At 41.8% G+C, this 22,797-nt stretch overlaps 1 protein-coding gene across 5 annotated transcripts; it reads right to left on the bottom strand.

The window, feature by feature from the left end:
* Positions 1-226: 226 nt before the first annotated feature.
* On the bottom strand, positions 227-21,949 carry VSIG4 (V-set and immunoglobulin domain containing 4). 5 transcript variants are annotated; one of them, XM_012643700.1, is made up of 8 exons: positions 21,768-21,949; positions 15,674-16,030; positions 14,636-14,917; positions 7,120-7,182; positions 6,494-6,571; positions 3,900-4,004; positions 1,334-1,355; positions 227-988 (listed from the first exon to the last, which is right to left on the bottom strand). In XM_012643700.1, exons 1-8 carry the CDS (start codon positions 21,820-21,822, stop codon positions 751-753), a joined length of 1,200 nt encoding a protein of 399 aa, XP_012499154.1. In that variant the 5' UTR covers positions 21,823-21,949; the 3' UTR covers positions 227-750. The 5 variants fall into 5 exon arrangements, with proteins under 5 accessions (XP_012499154.1, XP_012499143.1, XP_012499180.1 ...); XM_012643689.1 differs by having other exon boundaries at positions 21,665-21,829; XM_012643726.1 differs by lacking the exon at positions 14,636-14,917.
* Between the last annotated feature and the right edge of the window lie 848 nt (positions 21,950-22,797).

The raw sequence follows: 22,797 nt of genomic DNA, 5'->3' as shown, positions 1-22,797 counted from the left end.
GGAGGGGAATGGAAACTAGGGCAGTTCTGTTTAACCACATATTCATTGTGCTCCAGCTGGGCCTACCTGTGGAGTGAAATTGGGTGCCATGGGTGGAAAGGGGTAAAACCAAAAAAGCAAAGGTTCCATCCATACTCCCAGGGGCCGCAATCATCTCAACTGCTTTCATTTTAATTACTTTTGGTAGGTGCTACCATACCTTGAGAGAAGACCAACACGACTGAGATTGCTATCATGATTAATTATTTATTGAGCACCAAAAGAATACCAGAGCACTAGGCTTACAGTTTGAGAGCAAAACTGAGCCCTGTCCTATGACATGACAATCTCAATTAAAAGCTGTCTGTCCCTGGAGAAAGGGAAGTGATCCTTGATGCAGCTGGTCCCCTGAGCTGGCAGAGTTGAGCCTCCTAGTCTTCTGGTGGCAAGAAGCCAAAGTTGAGTGGTGCCTGGAGTCACGATGATGAATTCTTAGTGCTATGGGCACTTCCCCTATGGTGTTTGGAGAGGAGCAGAAGAAGCCCCAGGCAGGGATACTAGAAGAGCTCAGGGCCAAAATCCAGCAGCTGGCTTGCTTGTGATGCATATGGCAAATTCTTAGGCAAAGCCAGTCACTCTCAAGGGTCCCAGTGTTGCCAGGGTAGACACTTTGGGCTATCCAGTAAGGAAGATAGCAGGAAAGGAGGCCATGCAGAAGGCAGGGACTGAAAAGGCAATTATGTCAGCAGACCCTGGCCTGGTGGAGCATTTTTAGCAGACACTCTTGCCCTCAGTGGCCAGAAGCTCATGATCCGGGGGAACTGTGTGCAGCAGGCAGGCGTAGTCACCGTTGATCTGGGCGATGATCTGGTACTCTTGACCCAGGTAGGGCTCATCAGAGTAGTTGTTTTCTAGAGCCTGGGAAGCCGGCTCATCCCTGGAGCAGCCACTTGCGAAGATGGCCACCCTCATGGTTTCTCCAGAGTCGCTGGCCTCCCTGGTATGCACCCTATGGCCCAAGAGCCCACCACCCATGAGAAGGGGCTTGGGGCTAGGACCTTGATTTCCCACCCTTCTGCTTCAATTCTTGCCAACTGACCCTCAGGCTCCTCCTACCCAGGGATTCTGGGAACAGAGGGCTGGTGGACCTAAATTATCTTGTGTATTTGATGGGCCAGGACAAAAACCTCAGAAGGTGCCCCAGAGAGAGAAGAAAACTGTTTCCTGACCCTGAAGGCCTCTGGCCTTAGGATTGGTTCTTGCCACACCCCCTTCCTCCTTGTTTCCTGGCAGTAACCAACAGAATTGAGGGTAGCGAAGGAGTCAAATGATGGAAGAGGAGAAGCTATCTTACCTGGCCACTTCATAGACATGCTCTAGAAAAGAAGGAGGAATCGGGTCAGAAGTTTCTATGGGGAGTGGACAAGGGCCAAGCATGGACCCTGGGTACCAGTCAAAAGATGAGGGAAGGGGAGAGAGATTTCAACGTATCTCAGCTTTTCAACATCTGGGAGGTATTGGGGAGAAAGTTGAAATACAGAGATGCAGATTTATCAGGAGAAGGAAGGGGATGCACACTTGGTCACTGTCCTCTTTGGCATCTCTGGCTCAGGATATTGAGCTGTAGCAGATTCTGGGCATGAATGGGGGGAGGACACTGAAACTGGACTTCCTTTCCACCCAGGAATCTCACCAAAGATTACCAGAGAGTCCTTGTGGGAAACTTGACTGCTAGGCCAGAGACCAGGAAGAAGGGGCTGGATTAGTCTGATGCCAGGAACCATGGCCCAAACCACTCCCAAAATGCAGTCGCCCCCACCCTGTACCCAGGAAAGGCCCTGGAATAGGCCACCATTGCCCCCTAGTGTCTGTGGAGGAGAAGTGTCCTATATTCCATACAAGATCAAAGGCTTAGCTTGATACAAAGGTGACTGTCTCTTGATACTGCCCTCTAAGTGCTTATACTCTTTCAGTGGTGCAATTGGAAATGCATGGATTAAACTACAACAAAGTAAACAGGGCAAGCCACAGGCCTTCTGCCTTGTGGTAGAGCCATGCATTTCCATGTCTTATCTTCACTATTGGCCTGGGAGTTCTTGTACTGCAGGGACTATGCCTTTTTCATCTTTATATACCCAGTGCCTGGCACACAATAGGTGCTCAGTAATTATGTTAAATTGAATTGATACCCTGATGCTGTCTCCCTTATAGAGAAATAGAACGTAAGAATTCTGGGAAGGCAATCCAGTAAAGGAAAAAACATGAAGGTGCAATGTGTAAGGCCTATTTGCTTGTTTGACTCCAGGTACTGAAAATGAGAATAGGTATAAGGGAGTTGTGGGCGTTGAAGATAGGCTAAAGCCACATCACGAGGGTCTTGAATGGAATGCTACATTTTGACCTCTATCCCCTGGGCCATAAGAAGCCATGGAAAGTTACTGAGAGAGAAACAATTTAAGTTGGTTACTGTTTATGCTCAGCTTCATCAAGACTATATGATAAATGGTTTCCTTTTAGTGCTCCTGGGGTTTGCAGCCATGTCAACTATCTCTACTCCCAAGGTTAGTCTCATGGGTCATAGCCATGCTAACTGGCCAAGGCCAGAGCTTACACTTGAGACCCTGGAGAAGGAAATACTCAAGGCTCCCTTCTCATGGTGGAAACCAGGCTATTTGAAAGTAGGAGATACTACAGGGAACGGGACAAGCTAAATGCTAGGCAAAATGACTAGTGCAGTGGGCACCAAAGAGTAGTCAGATTTTTCTTTTTCTTTTTCTTTTTTTTTTTTTTTAGAAATAGAATCCCAATTTTCTTTTTTCTCCTCTCTTGGCTCATAGCTGTCAGGTGGTTCTGACAACTGTGCCTTCACCACGCTACTTCCCTGCTTAAAAAATTTTGGTGACTTTTAGCACCCTTGCAAGACCTAGTGAAGAAAGTGTAAATTCTTTAGCCTGGCATTCAAAGCCTTCTAATATCAAGAATAAACGTTCCCTGTGTATTTCTCCATTGCTCATCTACATAAATTTTCTTTATTGATGACCCCACTCTCAGTTGTCTTTTAGGCCTTTTACATCTTTGCTCATGTAGTTTCCTCTTCCTGGAATACTGTCCCCTTACAAATTGTTTTCATCTTCCAAGGCCTGGTCTAAACTTCATATCAAGGATGGGCACAGTGGCTGATGCCTATAATCCTAGCACTTTGGGAGGCTGAGGCAAGAGAATCGCTTGAGGACAGGAGTTTGAGACTGGCCTGGACAACATAGCAAGACCCCATCTCTACAAAAAATTTAAAAAAAATAACCAGGCATGGTGGCCTGTGCCTGTAATCCCTAGTTGGGAGGCTGAAGCAGGAAAATCACTTGAGCCCAGGAGTTGGAGGCTGCAGTGAGCTACGATCGTGCCACTGCATTCCAGCCTGGGCAACAGAGTGACACCCTGTCTTAAAAAAAAAAAAAATGCTTCACCTTCTTCTGAAAGCCCTTGCTAATTACTTCCACCCTGACTCTCTTCTCCTCTGGATCCATTTAGCACTGATTGTCTTCTCCAGGTTTTGAGTCCACATTCTTTATTGCTATGTATTGTTATTGATCAACTCCATGCTTCTACCTTGAATCTCCTAAATAAATTGTAATCAACTTGAGGGCATGGATTGTGACTTCTTCACTTGCATCCTTGTGAGGTAACCCATTACAAGCACGGCTGTACTTGGCTGAGTACCAAAAATTTGTGCATTTACTTTCATATGTCTTATGTCATTGTTTGCTTGAACATCTGTCTTCCTGCACCCCTACTCTCACTCCCAAACAAGGCTGGAAACTCCTTGAAGTGCCTAACACAGTCCCTGATATGGAGAGTAGGATCAAATATACTTCCAGAAAAAATGAATGAGCAAAAGTCACCTAGCCATATTCATCACTCACCCTGTTGGGATGTCTTCCGGCAGAGCATGATATAAGTCATGGTGAAAACCACCATACAGCACAAAGAGATGATGAGGATTATGGCAAAGATAGGCAGGCCATTTCCTGGAAGGCAAAACAAAAGCAAGTGGTATCTGGTTGAAAATAAGACCAGGAACAGAAATTCCAAGGATCAGCCCAGACCAGCCCAGGCTTCTTTCTTTTTCATTTTTCATTCTCTCCTAACCTTCTTAGCTAGCCAGAGAGACAAAACAAAAACAAAAACAAAAACCCTCCAGGTCCATGAGAAAGACTTGAGAAAGGCTAAAGATGCCATGTGTAAACAGATTCTTCCAGACTCAATTGACTGATGGCTGATTGACTTGGGCATTTGAGCTAGTTCCCCATGCTTTCTGTAGGACCAAGACAGGAGGTTTTCAGCTTCTCTTGGAAAGAAGAAAATAGTATTCTGACTTCCCAGTTTCACAAAAATGCTATCTTCTTGAAATTCTGGTCAGTTACTTCTAGCCACAATGATTCTTCCCCTCACATCCTCTGGCCAAGTCCTCAGCCTCCTTCTTTCTCAAAACATATTTCCACTGAGCCACCTGGGGTACAAATTCACATTATGCCTGAAAGCTGAAGGAATCCACTGGACTGGGCTTCCAGTCCTGGATCTGTTATTTACTTTCTGTATGACTGTGATAGGCAGAATAATGGTCCTTCAAAGATGTTCACATCCAAATATCTGGAAACTGTGAATATGTCAGTTTACATAGTAAAAAGGAATTAAGATTGCAGGTAGAATTAATAATTAGCTGGTGTTGAGATGGGAAAATTATCCCAAATTATCTGGGTGGGCTCAATATAATCATAAGTGTCCTTTTAAAGTGGAAGGGAAAGACAGAAGTGGAGGTCAGAGTCAGAGGGAGATTTGAGAATGCTACATTGTTAGTTTTGAAAATGGAGGAAGGAAGCCATGTGAGTAGCTTCTAGAAGCTGTAAAGGGCAAGGAAATGGATTCTTCCCTAAAGTCTCCAGAAGGAATGCCACCCTGCTGACACCTTGATTTTGGCTCATTAATAACTGTGTCAGACTTCTTATCTCTAGAAGTATAAGATAATACATTTATGCTGTTTTAAGCTACTAAGTTTGGAGTATATTCTTACAGCAGCCATAGAAAAATGAATACCATGACCTTAGTCAAATTTTTGACTGTCACTAGGCCTTAGTTTACTTGTAAGCTCAATGAAAAAATTTGATGAGGTATAATATACTTTTAGCTATAATATTCTGAATCTAGGGGGCTAGGTCAGGGGATAAGGAAGGATAGGGAAAGAAATTTCAGTGCCTTTAGTATTTGCTGCTACAATTGGCTTTGTTTTTACTTGACTCCAAGATGTTCTTTCATAGGAAACTGGTATTTGTGGTCCTGAGAGCTTCTTGTTGGAACAGAGAGAACCCAAGCTATTAAATAAGCTGGTGCAGATCAAAGAAAGATTCCCCCTTAAAGGTGGTCAAATATTGGAAAACTGGATAGAGAAAATAGGGCATAAACTCAACATCTGAGAAATTATACTCTTTCCAGGGTTATCTTCTCATCTTTCCAAACTAGCTTTCCAAGATGCATCTTCTAACTTCCTTTCTCCCAGTGAATGTTGCTCTGGGGGAGGCATGGAACTATGGAAGCCTTCAAGCCAAAGGTGCAAATGCAAAGGTGGCACACAAAACATGTTTGAGCTCTGTCCAGAGATAGCCAAGAAGCTCTGCAACCAGGAAGGGAGAGGTACAAAGAGCATTCAGAAGTCTATCCTCAGTGATACACAGCCAGAGAATGAGGCTAGGAGTGATAGCCATCAAACGATTTGACACCAACCAATCACGACAGATGCCTACGGTAAACCTGGAGTCTTAAAGGTCGCCTGACATACCAGGCATTAACACTTCTGTTGGAGGACCATAGAGTGATCTGGAGAGTTCAGGGGGATGGGCCATGGCAGCCCAGGTGATAATGGGGAGTTCAGGGATTAAGGGAAACAGCTAATTATCAACTGGTATGAAAGTATTTTATTATTTTAACAATCAATGCAGTCATGTCAGTGCATACTAGCTGATTATCAGCTCCAGGTTAAGCAAAAATCTCTTCGGGAGTCATATCTCTGATAACCTGACTTGGGGATCTTTGAGACTTAAAAGGAATCAGAAATCAGCTTCAAGCTTCTTGGAGAGCCTTGGCGAAGAGCTCAGGCAATGCCATAATTCTTACCTAGCTCAATGCCCATCTCTCTAGGAGAGCTGTCTGAGGTCATGATGATCCTATGCTTGTTCTTGTTCAGAATGTTTGGGAAGTGTATTACTATGGCACAGAGAACAAGCCAAGAACACATTTAATACTCCCCTTAATCCCAGTCTGACTTTGCTCATCCCTGGATCTGTACCTCTTCTTCTCTATCCCACCTACCCCACCCATCTTCAGTGCCCTTGATCATTGCCTGGCACATAACAGGTAATGGTTTGCAGAGTTGAATGCCATAGAACAGTGTATATAGCAGGAAGCTTAGGTCATAAATCTTGGAGCCAAGAAAGAAAGATAGAAGTCTTGACATTGCCCTTACCTGGCTCATTACTGGTCTCCCCAGGGTAGCCATCTATGTCAGTCGTCCGGTTCCAGGATGGGTTCACTGTAGATGTTGCTATAGCGACAGGGAATTAGAGTCAGAGGACTCTCTTCCAACCTGGGGCTATGACGTAGGGGATGGCTGCAAATGTCGGGACCCTTCTCTGGGCATCTGTGCTGGGCTTTCCAGAGTGCCTGGCCATGTCACCACCATAAGTACTATGAGGTGAAGTATCTTAGTTTCTGACAGTTAGGGTTGGGCAATGGGAAGAAGGCCCAGAAAGGAAAGATAATATACCCGAAATCATATAGTAAGTCAGAGTAAGAGGAGAACAGAATTCACAGTGTCTTCTTTTCTTGCTTTTCCAATGTGAGTATCCTAACTCTCTCTTTCCTTTTGCCTCAAAACTTGTCACAAAGAAGAATAGATGTTTATGATTCCACTTCTTTACTACCCTTAACGTCTTGCACCTTTATTTTATTTCCATTCCTTTACTTCCATATTCTCTCCAAGGAACCCAGTGACCTCTCATTCCCCATGCAATGACATTGGTGCTCCTCCCTTGGTTTTCATGACACTATTTCAGATCTCTTCTACTTCTTCAAACCCTATTTAAAACTCACCTTCCAAGAGGGATTGCATGGTTGTAGATGCCTCAGTCTTGGTCTTGAGTGGCTTTGAGGAGTCTGCAAGGAAAAGGGAGCCCAGTCAAGGGCTCTGGTACCCTTGGATGAACAATTGAATATCCTAGGGAAATTGGGAAGTAAGTAAAGGCCAGTCAGGTCCACACTTGGACTTGTCTCAACACTTTCCTCATTATTCTGGTGAGTCCTGTGTTGCTTGGTTATCCTTCACACATGAATCTGGGACAGGATTTTTAACCTGAGGTTCATAGATCGCAAAGTAATCTGTAGCTAGAGTTCATAGGGTCTGTCAACTGGGATGGGAAAATATATTTTATTTCTACTAATATTAACTGAGATTTAGTGATTCATTCTCTTGAAAGAGACTTGGGAAATATTGTAAAGAATGTGGCAGTGGGTAACATCAGTGAAAATGGTAAAGTAATGATCTCTAAGAATTCACCCTTTAACAAAATTGATGAAATAACCGGCAAAATTTGACATAATCAACATTTTTTCAGAAGTTTGAAAATTAGCTAAAGGTTTACAGCAACTCAGGGAGGATTTATGGAAGAAAAATATCCCAGTTTTGGTAAGAACAGCAAGCTTGGTATTGTTTTAAATTACCCTAGTCCCCTCATCCCTTCCCAGCTCAGAGGTAGTCGTGAAAGTAAAGCCCATTCCAGGTGCTAAAGTGGGAAGAATAGATTTAATTTCCAAACAATTGTTATTATTTGACCTGTCTGGTGGTTCCCTGAAAGACCTGACTCAAAATATTTCTTTTATTGATCTTCCAGTGCTAAAAGAAGCCTCTTCCCAGTGATGGGGAAGCATTTGTTTCATAGCTGCCTGGGGCAATGGATAACAGTTGGGGAAAACAAGAGTCTAACCAAAATAACTTAAAAGGAAAAGCTGAAGAATGAAATGTCCATAGGGACTTTGAAAAGCTCTGACACATTTCTGGGAATCTAGAAGGCCACATACATCCATTGGGCTGTGTGCCTGCTGAGCAAAGACAAGAGAAGGCCATAAGCTCCTCCCTGGCTAGCCTTGAGTCTCTCCATAAGCAGGAAGTAAAGGCTATGGCACAGTTGTAAACTGCCTGGTCGAGTGTTGAAGACATGGCTCAACAGGCAACACATCTCTTTGGTAAAGACTAGGAGATTTATTGGTTCCAGGCATTTAAGGAAATATCTATCCAATCATTAGCTGGCTGTGACACTAACCAAGTAAAGACTTCAGTGGCCATCCATGACAAAGAATACAGAAGACTAAACAGAAATAGTTCAGAAAAGTCACTAAACAACAACAACAACAACAAAACAACTACTACAACAAGTAGCCAACAATACGCTCTGAGGAGAAAGAGAATCAGAGTTTCCACACTATATTATTTTTAAAGTTCAGTTTTCAGCAACAAAAAAATAAGACATGCAAAGAGACTGAACACATATACCATAAACAGGTAAAAAAAAAAATCAATCAGCAGAAACTGTCCCTGAGGGAGCACAATATTGGATTTACTAGACAAGGCAATTTAAGTATGTTTAAAAAACTAAAGAGGTGCTATATCACCACTGTTTCTTATAGCTGAATAGTACTCCATGGTATACATGTGCCACATTTTATTAATCCACCCATGTATTGATGGGCACTTGGGTTGTTTCCACATCTTTGCAATTGTGAATTGTGCTGCTATAAACACGCGAGTGCAGGTGTCTTTTTTATAGAATGGACATGCTTGAAGCTCTGACTCAGGGGTGGGAGGCAAGGGCAACATACGTAACCTAAACATCTGTACCCCCATAATATGCTGAAATAATAAAAAATAAGGAAAAAACCTAAAGAAAATCATGTCTAAATAGCTAAAAGAAAGAATGAGAATGATTCAGACCAAATAGAGAATATCAGTAAAGAGACTGGTATTATAAAAAGAAACAATATAGAAACACTGAGGTTGAAAATTACAACAACTGAAAGGAATATTTCACTAGAAGGGAGAAAAATTCACTAGATAAGATTTGAGCAGGCAGAATAAAGAATCGATAAACTTGAAGGTATGACTGTTGAAATTATCCAGTTAGAGGAACAGAAATAAAAGCGAATGTATAAAAAAATGAATAGCACCTCAGAGACCTGTGGGACACCATCAAGTGTATCAACATATGCATAATAGGAGTCTTAGAAAAAGAGAAAGAAAGGGACAGACAGAATATTTGAATATGTAATATAAAAAAGAAACCCAATTTGATAAAAAACAATAATCTGCAAATCCAAGAAGCTCAACAAACTTCGAGTATGATGAGCTCAAAAACATCCACGCCTAGACATATCATAATCAAAAGCCAAAGCCAAATATAAAGAAAATATTGAAAGCAGCAAGAGAGAAGCAACTCATCATGTACAGGGGATTCTCAATAAGATTAATGGCTGGTTTCTCATCAGAAATAATGAAGGCCAGAAGACAGTGGGATGATATGTACTATCAAAGTACTAAAACAAAAAACTTATCAATCAAAAATTCTATATTCAACAAAACTACCCTTCAAAAATGAGGGAGAAATTAAGACATTCCAAGATACACAATAACTGAGAGAGATTACTGCTAGCACAGCTGACCTATAAGAAATATTAAGGGACATTCTTCAGGCTGAAATAAAAGGACAGTGGATAGTAAAAACATGAAGAAATAAAAAGGGACTAGGAAAGGTAATTACATAAATAAACATGGAGTGTAAAGGTACTTTTTGTTTGTCACTCCTTTCTTTCTTTTCTGATTTACAAGATGCTGCATAAAGCAATAATTATAAGTTCGTGTTGATATGATCACAAATATATAAAGATATAATTTGCTACAATAACAGCATTAAAGGAGGGGGAATGGAGCTACATAAAATAAAATTTTTTTAAACTATTGAAATTAAATTTCTATAAATCCAAATTAGATTGTAAATTAAGAATCAATGATGGCTGGGCACAGTGGCTCATGCCTGTAAGCCTAGCACTCTGGGAGGCTGAGCTGGGAGGATTGCTTGAGGTCCGGAGTTTGAGTCCAGCCTGAGCAAGTGTGAGACTCCATCTATACTAAAAATAGAAAAAAATTAGCCAGGTGTGGTGGCTCACACCTGTAGTCTCTGCTACTTGGGAGGCTGAGGCAAGAAGATTGCTTGAGAAGGCATTTGAGGGTGTAGTGAGCTATGAGATGATACCACCACACTCTAGCCAGGGCAACAAAGTGAGACTCTGTCTCAAAAAAAAAAAAATAAAAAGAATCAATGGTAATATCCAGGGCAACCATGAAAAAAGAAAAAAAAACCTCAAAATATATAGTAAAAGAAATAACAAAGGAATTACATAGTACACTAGCGATTATCTATTTAACACCAAAGACAGAAGTAATGGAGGAACAAAGAAATAAAAAAGACATAAGATATGTAGAAAAAAATGGGGCATGTCAGACTAAATGCTATCTTCTCAGTAATTCCATTAAATGTAAATGGATTAAACTCTCAAAGTTAAAGGCAGAGATTGGCAGAGTGGATTAACAAAACAATCCAACTATATGCTAAGCAGACTTAAGGTTCAAAGACACAAATGGTTTGAAAGTAAAAGGATAGAAAACAATATACCATGTAAACAGTAACCAAAATAGAGCTGGAGTGGCTATAGTAATATCCAAGAAAATAGACTTTAAGACAAAACTTGTTATAAGAGACAAAGAAGGACATGTTGTAATTATAAAAGTATTAGTCCATAAATAAGACGCTTCAATTATGCTCCTAACAACAGAGCCCCAAAATACATGAAGCAAAAACTGATAGAATTAAAGGGAGAAATAGACAATTCAACAATAATAGTTTGAGTCTTCAATATCTCACTTTCAATTATGGATAGAACAATTAGAAGATCAGCAAGGAAGTTGAAGACTTGAACAACACTCTTAACCAACTAGACCTAACAAACATATACAGATCACTCCACACAAAAATAGCAGAATACAAATTATTTTCAAGTGCACATGGAACATTATTCAGTATAGACCATATGTTAGAGCATACAACATATCTCAGTAAATTTTAAAGAACTAAAATAATATGAAGTATGTTCTCCAACCACAATGAAATGAAATTAGAAATAAATAACAGAAACTAATTTTTGAAGAAGAAATAGAAAACCTGAAAAGACAAACCTTTAACAAGTACAAAGATTATATACTAATCAAACAACTATCCACAAAGAAAAGGTCATGCCCAGGTGGCTTCACTGGTGAATTACACCAAATATTTAAAGAAAAATTAATGCTGAATCTTCATTAATTATTTAAAAAATTGGTGAGATAATACTTTCTAATTCAGTATGTAAGACCAGTATTATTCTGATACAAAAGCAGACAAGGCATCAAAAGAAAAAAAAACTTAAAAAAAAACATCCTTATTAATATATATGCAAAAATTCTTAAAAATACTATAATAACAAATCCAGCAGTATATTGAAAGGATTATACACCATGACCAAGTGAGATTTATCTGAAGATTGCAAAATTGGTTAACATACAAAAATGAGTCAATGTAATATACTCTATTAACAGAAAAAAGAAGGAAGAAGCACACGATCATCTTAATAGACAAAGAAAAAGCATTTGACCCAATCCAACACCATTATATAATAAAAACATTGAACAAACTAGGAATAGAGGGAACTTTCTAAACCTAATAAGGGGCATCTACAAAAAAACCCACAGCCGACATCAAACTTGATGATGAAAGACTGAATGTTTTCTGTGTAAGATCAGGAATAAGACAAGGATGTCCATTCTTGCTATGTTTCTTCGCCATTGTACAAGAGGTACTAGCCAGAGAAATTATTCAATAAAAAGAAATAAAAGTTATACAGACTAGGAAGGAAGAATTAAAACTATATCTATTTTAATATGACATGATCATATATAGAAAATCCTTTAAAATCCACAAAACAATGACTAGAGCTAATAAAACAGTTTAGCAAGGTTGCAGTATAAAAGATCAATATAAAAAAATCAGTTGTATTCCTATAAATTAGCAATGAACAACCCAAAAATAATATTAAGAAAAAAATCCATTACTCTAGCATCAAAAGTAATACAATACTTAGAAACAAATTCAACCAATTGGGAGTCCAGAAATAAACCTATGTGTCATTTGTCATTGATTTTCAACAAGGCTGCCAAGACCATTCAACGGGAAAGCATAGTCTCTTCAGCTAATGGCACTGGGACAAATGGATAACCACATGGAAAATAATGAAATTGAGCCCTACTTCACACCATACACCAAAATTAACTCAAAATAGCTCAAGTATAAGCATAAAAGCTAAAACTGTAAAACTCTTAAAAGAAAACAAGGGTGACTCTTCATAAACTTGAGTTTGGCAATAGATTCTTAAATATGACACCAAAAACACAACTATCAAAAGAAAAACGTAGAGAAGTTGGACTTCATCAAAATTAAAAACTTTTGTGCCTCAAAGGACACTGTGACAAAAGTCAAAAGACAAAATATAGAATGTGAGAAAGTACTTGCAAACAATATGTCTGATAAGGATCTAGTATTCCAAATATATAAAGAACTCCTATAACTCAACGACAAAAGAGCGAACAACCCAATTTAAAAATGGTTAAAGCATTTTAATGGGCAGTTCTCCAAAGAAGGCATACAAATGGCCAATAAGCACATGAAAATACGATTAACATCATTAATCATTAGGGACGTGCAAATCACAACCACAATGAGATTCCTTTTTGTATCCACTAGGATGGCTATTGTTTAAAAAATAAAACAGAAAATATCAAGTGTTGGTGAGGATGTAGAGAAATTGAAATCCTTGTATATTGCTGGTGGTAAGGTAAAATTGTGCAGTCACTTTAGGAAAGAGTTTGGCATTTCCTCAAAAAGGTAAACGTAGAGATACTATATGACCTAGCCATTCTACTCTTAGTCATATGTCTAAGGGAATTGAAAACATGAAGTATTGATACATGCTACAGCATAAATTAATTTTGAAAACATTATACTATGTGAAAGAAAATAGGCACAAAAGGTCATATGTTGTATGATTCAGCTTATCTTAAAATATCAAAAATAAGTAAATCCTTAGAGATGGAAACCAGATTAGTGTTTTCTAGGGGTTAAGGAATGGGAAAATGGAAGTGATCGCTTTGGGGGTATGGGGTTTCCTTTTGGAGTGATTGAAATGTTCTGGAATTAGATAATGGTATGGTTTGCAAAATCATATAAACCACTGAATTACATACTTTAAAATATTAAATTTTTTAGTGTGTGAAGTATATCTCAATACAAAAAGATGTCAGTGAAAGATCAATAGAATTTCTTTAGGCTGAGGAAGAGGAAGAACACTGTAGGCAGAGAGAATAGCATGCTATGTTTCAGATGTGAGGAGTTACATTGGAAGATAAGACTGGATAGGCAGGCTGGGGACAGACTAAAAGAGTTTGGGGTTTGTTCTTCGAGTGGAAGGAATTAAGGGGAGTAACAGAAGCTTTTGGAAAAAGAAAGTGAATATTGCTCAGTCTAAGCTTTAGGAAAATAATTTTGAAAACCGTGTGGTAGGATTTTTTTAAGGTGAGGGTGTAGCATATTTTGTAGACAGCACCAAAGCACACCTTACTCTGAGCCAAGAGGAAATGGGTAGGGAAATGTCAAGGCAGAGAGGGGGATAGTTGATAGAATTCACATCTGAAGAGGGTCTGGATCTTCTCAGACAAAGAGGTGATTTCATCTTCCAAGAGCAGGGCTGGGGGCCTGAAATAAGGTGGAAATGTTCTCAATAGATGCTATAAGGAATAAGACAAAGATAAGCAATAGATTGACAAACAGCATGGAGGCAGGCAGTGAATGTTGCATAGCATTAAACTAAACTGGGGCCAATGCATATCTATATTTTGTTTTGTTTTGTTTGTCAGCAGAGCTCAGCAGTTTAAGAGCATGAGCAAAGGCATGGACTACAGAACCATTCCAGAACTGAGGAACAGTACAGAGTGTGAGGTGCAAGGGTGAAGGGTTGAGAGTTCTGTAGGACAGGGATGAAACAAGGTTCCAGGCTCATGGGACCAGGTTAGGGTGGACAAAAAGAGTGTATCTTGGCTTGGAGAGCACGGATGCATGGAAGGCTGAAACTTCTCCTCTTCTGTAAAATAAGAGTAATGATCACTATCTCATGGGACAGTTGTGGGGATTCAATGAGAAAAACGTGTGTCAGGTTCTTGGATTTGTATCTGGCAAATATGAGGTACCTAGTAAATGTCGCTTTTCCTTTTACCATCTTTATTTACTTAACCTACAACATGACCGGCAATCTCTAGCCCTATTGTTTCCAGTCCCTGATTTTTTTTCTTTGTGATTGTGCAGCCATTTCCTACCTGGGACCCTACTCCCCCAACCCTTCTCTTGTATAAGGGCGTATTTTGAGGTATGGTTCAAGATGGTCTGTTAGATGTTCACCAGGAGAAAGGGCTGCTCACCTTTGACCACAAACTTCACAGTGTCGCTGCGCTGCTCAGAGCCAACCCGGCCCTTGGCAGTACAGAAATAGGAGCCCGAGTCGGCCTCCACTGCAGGCTTGAAGAGTAAAGTACTTAAGGCTGCTACTTTGATGGGTTCCTGGTTATTAGTCTGTTCCTTGTACCAAACATAACTGATTGGGGGAGAACCTCGAGCCTGGCATTGAAGGCTAATCCTCATTCCCTGCGGCACTGTGAAGCCATAATTGCTGCCAGTTGTCACTGTGGGCTTGGAGACAGAAACTGCAAAGGAAAGAGAAGAGAGGAGACCCTGGGAAGTCATAATAATATGGGGACACAAGGCTGAGTCATTCCTCTTGGGTGTAAGGGCATGCATGTATCTGTAACTGGAACTATAGGTGGCTCCTGACTTGGGAAGAAAGAAGGGAAAAGGTCACTGCAAACAAAAATAGTTTCCTTTGGAGGATTAGGTACTTTTTGTATTATCTGGGCTTTTGGATTCTCCAGAGTTAAAAATCAACAGACTTTTAAAAAATAATATACTATAGTTTTTTTTTTTCCAGGCTTAAGCAGAGTTTTTGGTTTATCTACAGTTTTGCATTACCAGGACCAGACCTTTGTAAAATTGTCAAGCCAGTAAAGCTTATCCTGGCTAACCTCTGCCTCCTTTCCCCCAGAGTGTCTCCGTCAGCATCTATCTACTGTCCAATATCCTGACTAGATATACTTATTTTTATGACTTTTAAGGCCCATAGCCCAAGGAGGGCAACCAGGCTATGGATGCTGGAATTTCTGGGACACCTGAAAGGGTAGAGATTTGAAGGCCAAGGACCTTTTCCAACACTTCTTATATTGTGTCATGGCAGGGATGACCCTGAGAATCCTCTGCCAGTCCAGTTCCTCTGATTAGTATGTATAACTGAAGAGAGCCTATGTATAGATAAACAAAGGTCTCTGGGTTTCTCAGGAGTTTGTAAACTTACAGTCCTCTGTTGGATCTTTGCCTATCAATGCTTTCCTACCCTCACAGTGACTCACGTTTCTCGACACGGAGCTCAGTGATCTTATCTCTCACCACTCGGTTGCCATCGGGGGTCTGCCAGGTAACTTCACACGTGTAGTGGCTCCGGTCATCCATCTCCAGGGTACTCAGTTGGAGGGACACATCTCCTGGAACCTCGTGGCTCACGTGTAGGCGGCCCCGGTACTTTGCCTGCTGAATATGGTCTCCAGAGGAGTCACGTAGAAAGATAGTTACTGGGTATAAGCCACGTTGTACCAGCCACTTCACCAAGACTTGGGTGTAGCCTTGCAAGGGACCATAGGTGCAGGGAATATACACATCCCCTTTCCAGGGCCCTGTCACATTCTCTGCTGCTTCCAGGATGGGATGACCTGAAGAAGGGGAACAGAGGAAAGAAACAAACAGATGGCATACCCACCTGGGAACTAGGGTGACAGTGGCAGCCCCAAAAAAGTTTCCAAGAAACACCCCGCAACTTTCCTTCTATCACACTTCAATGTTCTCTGTGCCCTTTTGTTCTCTTCTAGCCCTCCCATCAATCAGAACCAGTCCTCAGAAGGAAAGCCCTTAACATTGTCTAACTCTTGTGAGTATTAAGTCCTTTTTACCTTTTCATGTTACTACTTTGCTATGAAGTGATCCTGGGTAAGTCACCTCCCCTTATGGAGGACCCATTTTCTTCACCTGTAATGTGGAGAGTTTAGGTGGAATAATCTCTAGGGATTTTGCCAACGCTAACATTCTGCAAGTCCATGAAAAAATTTTCTTCCAGTATTTTCCAAAAGAGTTGTAGGACCAAAAATGCTAAGCAGTGAGGTCTGGACTATTTCATTTGGTCTAAATATGCACCTTGGGAAATGTGAGGGCTTTAGGGTTCAGCAAGAAAGGGCCCTTTGCCCTCTTATTCCCCCTTTCTCCCTCAAAGGGCTCAGTGACTGGGGTCTTAACCCCAATCTATCCCTGGAAGAGACAGGTGAAGGGGGCAGGAAAAAGGCAATTCTGAGGGAGGAACCTGGTGTGAGGAACGGGCCTAGGTGTGCATTCCTGCTTAACAAAATCATCAGTTATTGTGAAGTTTGAAACCTTCACTTTGTAAGCCTGACTGTTTTTTCTGATTTCTCTTTTCTTTGTTTATTTCCCTTTTGGTATCTCTTAGTTCTCAGCAAAGAGACATTGGAAAATTCCACCCTGAGGGGGAAAAGGTTTTGTCCATGCTTTGTCTGAAGAGGAAAAGGGTCTGAGTATAATCCTGGATCTGGCTGTGGTGGAGATGGTGGTAGGAGCAAAGGGAGATTTGTCCTTGACATGCTTGAGTGGGAAACTGAGGTGGCAAAGGTTGGGAACATTGAAAAAGCCATTGCCTCCCAGCAGAATTTTCCATCCATAAGCTCATATGTTGAGTGTTTTGTGTTTTATTTAACTGGGGCCAGGAGTGGGGGGGGGGTTGTATTTAGGCAATGTCTTTACATCTCTCCTAGGAGAGGTGGTTTCAAAGGTGTGAGCTATTACTGAATAAAAACCTTTTAGTTAGCCCAGTATTCCCAAGCAGATGAAAGATGACACCTTTTGGATGGGGTAGGAGTATACTTTCAAGCTCCCAGAATGTATTATTAAGCATCAGGGCTTCTATCAATGGGGATACTAAAGTTGGGCCTGTGCCCTACCAGGGACTCTTAAAACATCAACAGCATATTTTGGCCAAGATTAAGGCTTTGAGAAGAAAAGAATAAGTAAACATAAGTCCATATTGATAGATCCACCACAGAATCCCTGGAGAGTTTTGGACTTGGCAGAGAGCAGAACTCAGACCCACAAATAGGAGTACAAGAGGGATAGATCTTGGTTTGCTCTAAAGATAAACTTTGTAATTAATCAGAGCTGCCTATAGACTAAGCTGTCTGGGGAAGTTCTGAGCTTTGTTTGGGCCTTGAACAGCATTACTCTTTAAGGTCCCTTCCAATTCTGGATAGTCCAGTGCTAACAGACTATAATGGAAACATAAGTTAAATAATTACATGTTCTAGCTGGTGGTGAATTTTCATTGAGTGTTGAGTTTCACTGTGCTATTGATAGTACATGTCTCCATGTGCATGCAGATACAGCTTATCATCATCATGGACACATGTGCCCATACATATTTTTGGCCACATGCAAGCATAAAAATACCATCCTTAAGCCCCATGAAAACTATCTGAGCCTCTTGGTTTAATGGGATCTTTCCCATTAATCTCCCTCTGGCCATCCTCAATCTCCCTCCTCCCCTCTGAAAAGCATTCTCACACGCCCCTCCTGGGCAACGGAGCAGGATTGTGCAGTGAGGATATCTGGAGCAGCTGAAAATGCCTTTGTAAGTAGGCCAGGTTTGACTCCTCCATCCCAGAAAGGGGGCATCGGACACAGTTGGTAACTAGACTTCCCAGAATGGAGTGGTGTTTCCCGCCTTTTACTTTTTTCTTCCCCTCCCCTCTTCCTCCTTCTACCCATTTTTTCCATTGTGCCTCTGTTATTCCTTTTCTCCCTTATTCTTCTTGTTCTTCCTCTTGTCTTCCTCCTCCTGCTTTATTTGTATCATAAAGAGAGAGTGGATGATATGCACAGGGTATCACAAGAAAGAGGACATTGTATTATTCCTCCTGTTCCCTGATCTCCAAAGTGAAGGCAACCACAATAGCATTGACTTATACCTTCCAACCATCCTTGTAGTGCCCAGAGAACCTAGAAAAACACATAGTAGGAGCACCTTGTGAGATCAGGATGGTAGTGAAGGACTGCACGATGTAGTAAGAATAACACAAATTTAAGTCCAAGGTTTGCCTTACCACGTATCTCTCTGTGTGATCTTGGGTAAATTACTAAACCTGTCTGAACTTTAGGCTCATTATCAATAAAATGAAAGTAATAATAAACATTCCATGGAGGGGAATTGTGAAGATTAAATGAGTTCATAAGTGTGAAAGCACGTAGCATATGGCTGGCATTCAGTAGGTGCTGGATAAATGTCAGTCTTGTCCTATGTCCCAAGTGAAATTTCTCATATTTCTCTTAATTCTTTCTATCCTATAGGAGTCTTCAATATGTCTTCCCCTGCGTAAACAGATTCATTTGGTTGGATCATTGTCAGTCTTAATATTGATATGAAGGAGCAGTCATCACATGAGATGGTAAGGAACCACCTCCCCAGCCTGATAAAAATCTACTACTCAGTTATAGGTAGGTACTAGGCCACCTATGGGTTGTAGGGTAGCCAGAGAGAATATAGTAGTCTGTGTCTTCGATAACAGGGCTGGCTTGGCAGCCAATGTGAAATGTTGGCCAAATTAAGCAATATTCCTGACTTTCCTGGAAGGTTGGGTAGGAGAAATCCATTTCAGGAAAGCCCCACCTCTTGGGGTAATGGCCTGCCCATTATGGATACCTCAAAACCACCAAATGGTGAGCAACTTAATACAACAGGGGTTGAAGTACCAGGGAGGGTGGAATTTGAAGACTTCTGGAATGGCATGGCTGGAAGGGCTTTTAGAAACAATTTAGTAGAATTCCCTCATGATACACATGGGTAAGCTGAGGCCCAGAGAGAGAAAGATGGTCACCCAAAGTCACACAGATAGCAAGGTCAGAGCTGGGTCTGGAGGCCTAGAATACAGGCTTTCAGATACTGCACTGGTTACTTACCTTCTTAAGTTATTAAACCATTAGCCACAACTGAACCAGCAACCCATTATTTGGGCCTACCTGGTTTCAGGGTAGGTATTCCTAGGGTTAGATATTATCCCCCTGACTGCCCGAAAAAGAATGCTGTCATTTGCCAGCTGCTTCCTGAAAAGACTTGCCCAGAATCTCAGAGCCTTGCTCTTCTCCCTTAGGGAAAGATTAGGTTTCCTTCGAACACTGGCCTCCCTCAGGAGAAAGACCAGGGCTGGACACTGACCCAAGGGGTTTTGTTGATGTAGGGTTTGCCTTGGGAAAGAAGGGATGATACTGGGCCTACTCTGGTCCTGGGACTTGGACTTAGAAAAGCGAATGTCTGGGGCCTGTTTAATGGTCCTGAAGTAAAGAAAGGCCTGGTTTTCTAGGTGCAGGTCTTTTTATAGGACACATTCTGGGTTCCTTTCTGAATCTTTCTCCTTCCATCATCACAGACAGGGTGAAATTTCTCATGTTCCCCTCCACCCCACATGTCTGACCTCTGTCCCTATCCTGGGCTGCCTCCTGGATAGAGGATTAGCTTAGATCATAGATGTTTATAAAATGTTTGGTTTTTATAAGAGGTTTAAAATGTTCATAAAATATGAATGTTAGGACTTATTTTATTATGATTATTTCAACATGTGTCTTAGTCCCATAGGAAGAGGCTAACAGCTGATTCTGGCCTCTAGGGGCTTCATAGGAGTTGAAGCCATAGTCCCACAGAGTTGTCCAGCTGAGAGGCCCCTTTAAGGCCAGCTGAGTCAATCTCCTGGCTGTAAAGATGGGTGGGGGACACTGAGGTCCAGGGAGAGGGAAGGCCCTATCAGCCATTCAGTGTATCCTGAGCCTCAGGTCTATCGTGTAAGCTCCTATGCACAAATGGAAGGCCAATTTCCAGGTATGGACAACTTCACAGGCTGGGGAAGAAACAAAACACATGTGAGTGCTCACATACACATGCATGTACGAGCACGCACGCGTGCACACACACACACACACACACACACACACACACACACACACACAGAGTATTTAAATTTAACATTCATAAAATGTTCCCCCAAGCCTCAGGCCTGCCTCTGTGAGTCTCGGCCCAAACCAACAGATTTAGAGAAGGTAGAGAGGTAAAGTCTAAAACGTATTAGAGAATGAAAATACTGTAGCTGTACAAAGAACACTATTTTTCAGGAGAATTAACTCTGATGCTAATGCTCTGTGGTCTGGGTCAAATTCTCTTCCTTCTTGGTTGATTTAATTCAGGATGTTTTCTAGCTCTGAAGTTCTAGAATTTGATGGGTCACAGAGCCCCAGGATAGGGTAACCTAATCTGAGACAGCTATGGAAAGTTGGATTCTTTCTGACCCAAGTGACACCAAGCTAACCTCCATATAGCCTTTTCCTCCAGGAAGATGAAAGAAGCAGGAGTGCAGCAAGAATCCCTTTACTCTGTGTTGGGTATTACTTATCTCTTACCCAGGCGTAGTTTCCTGAAAAGTCATACCACTTCTCAGGGGTGTAAATGAAGGTAGGGAAGACCCAAGGAAATAATGCTACTATGGGATAGTCCAGCCTCTTTTGGGATATGTGTCCAGCCCACACAGCTCGTATAAAACAAGTCATATCCACAGGGAAGTGAGTTAGCCCAGTAGGGGATAAGAAACCAAGTCCTATGAAGACCAGTTGAAGAAGGTGGGGCTGTTTAGCTTGGAGAAGAGAAGAGTCAAGTGGATATAGTGTCTGTCCTCAGACCTTTGAAGGGATGTCACAGGGCAGAGGAAGCAGCTAGGCTGTGTGTAGCTCCAAGAAGCAGAGCTGGGCTTTTAGATGGAAGCCACAGGGATCTGGATTCAGTTCAACACACTAATAGTTGGAGCTGCTCCTGGATAGTCTAGATGGCCTCAGGAAATAGTGAACTCCAAGTTCCTACTGTGTGTGAGCAGATATGGCTGAGCACTTGTTCATAACAATGAAGGGTGGTATTTACTTCTATGGTCCCATTCAACTCTTAGACAATACTTCTTCTTTGGGAGCTATATATCTTAACAGGGATCAAGGCCTGGGTGCAGAGGGGTTAGGGCTAGTGGTAGAATTTCAGGTGAAAGGCAGCAAATGGAAGAGGGATTTGGGCAGCACTGGGAACCTTCTTGATGTCCCTGAGATACAACAAGCACTACAAAATCATGCATATGTTTTCCAAGAGGGAATACTTTTAAATGTCTATCCATACTTGTCTCCTGGCTTCTTCAGCAGCCATCAGTGACCCCCTTCCCTTCTGCCCAAAGCTGAGAGAGCCTCTAGAGTAGGCTGAGAACACTTACCTGCCCGGCAGGAATAGGCTTTCCTCAGTAGGCGTTCAACACCAACCCCCCAGTCTTTTGCCTGAGCCAGCAGTGGTAGCCAGGCCCACACTTGCTGCCTTACCATAGGTGACCACTGTTAGTTGGCCCAGGAGTAGCAGGCCCAGTAAGATCCCCATCACAGCCAGAGCTACTTCTGTCCTTTCTTCTAGCCTCCTGATGCCGAAGAGGCTTGGACTCCTGGTGGCTGCCAGTGTCTGTGCCTGCTCACTTCCTTTCCTTCCCTATATCTCTCACTCGAACTCCTAGTCCCATCACACATTCCCCTTCCTTCCCTATTTCAGCACAGGTCACGTGGGGCACCCCTTTCCCCCCCTGCCTGGGGTTGGAGGTTCCACAGTGAGTGAAGCAATTCCTCCCCCTGCTAGGGTATTGACTTAACTTTCTCTGGAGCCAATGGGGCTGTCTGGTCTTTGATCTCCCAGGCCATGTTTATTTTGGGTCCCCTCCACAAGACTCAGAGGTTGGGGGGTGACCTTTGGGATGAATCTGGTCAGTCCAGTATGGGGGTGTTTTCCTTTCTGGTGGGCCCAGGGAGAAGAAACAGACTTTGCTAGCCTATGCAATTTTCATCAGTTGTACTGTTAACCCCTGCCTGCTCAGCCTATACAATGGACAGGGTGTTGGGGGTGGGGTGCCTGTGGGCTTCAGAGTATAAGAGCTCAGTGTGTGAAAGGGCTTTGTACGCATCAAAGCTTGAATAATTGGCAAGCTCATGGATAAGGCTGCTATGGGCGAATATACCCCATATCTCATATTGGGAAAATTCTTTGAAGCTATCTCTCCAATAGCTCCACCTCTCTGGTAGTAAGGAAGAATCCATATCCATTAATGTTCCCCATGCTTTTTCATAGGAATCTATTATTTACTTTTTAAAGGAAGTTAAGGCTAACCTTCAGTGCACCAGCTCATTGGTCTGATAGTGGTATGCTCCATTAGGTTGATGTTTTCATTGGCTTCCAATTGACTCTTGACCTACAAGAGAATGACGTTAAGCCTCCTAGCAAAGTTCAACTGCTCTGGAAATCACTCCTCTTCACAGGCTCCAGAGTGACTGTAATTTCATCAGCAGTCTAACTAAGTTTGATACTGCG

The sequence above is a fragment of the Propithecus coquereli genome, unplaced genomic scaffold (assembly GCF_000956105.1).
Source record: "Propithecus coquereli isolate 6110/MARCELLA unplaced genomic scaffold, Pcoq_1.0 Scaffold101, whole genome shotgun sequence".
NCBI lineage: Eukaryota > Metazoa > Chordata > Mammalia > Primates > Indriidae > Propithecus > Propithecus coquereli.
Note: the sequence above shows the minus strand (reverse complement) of the source record. Positions and strands in the feature narration are given on the sequence as shown.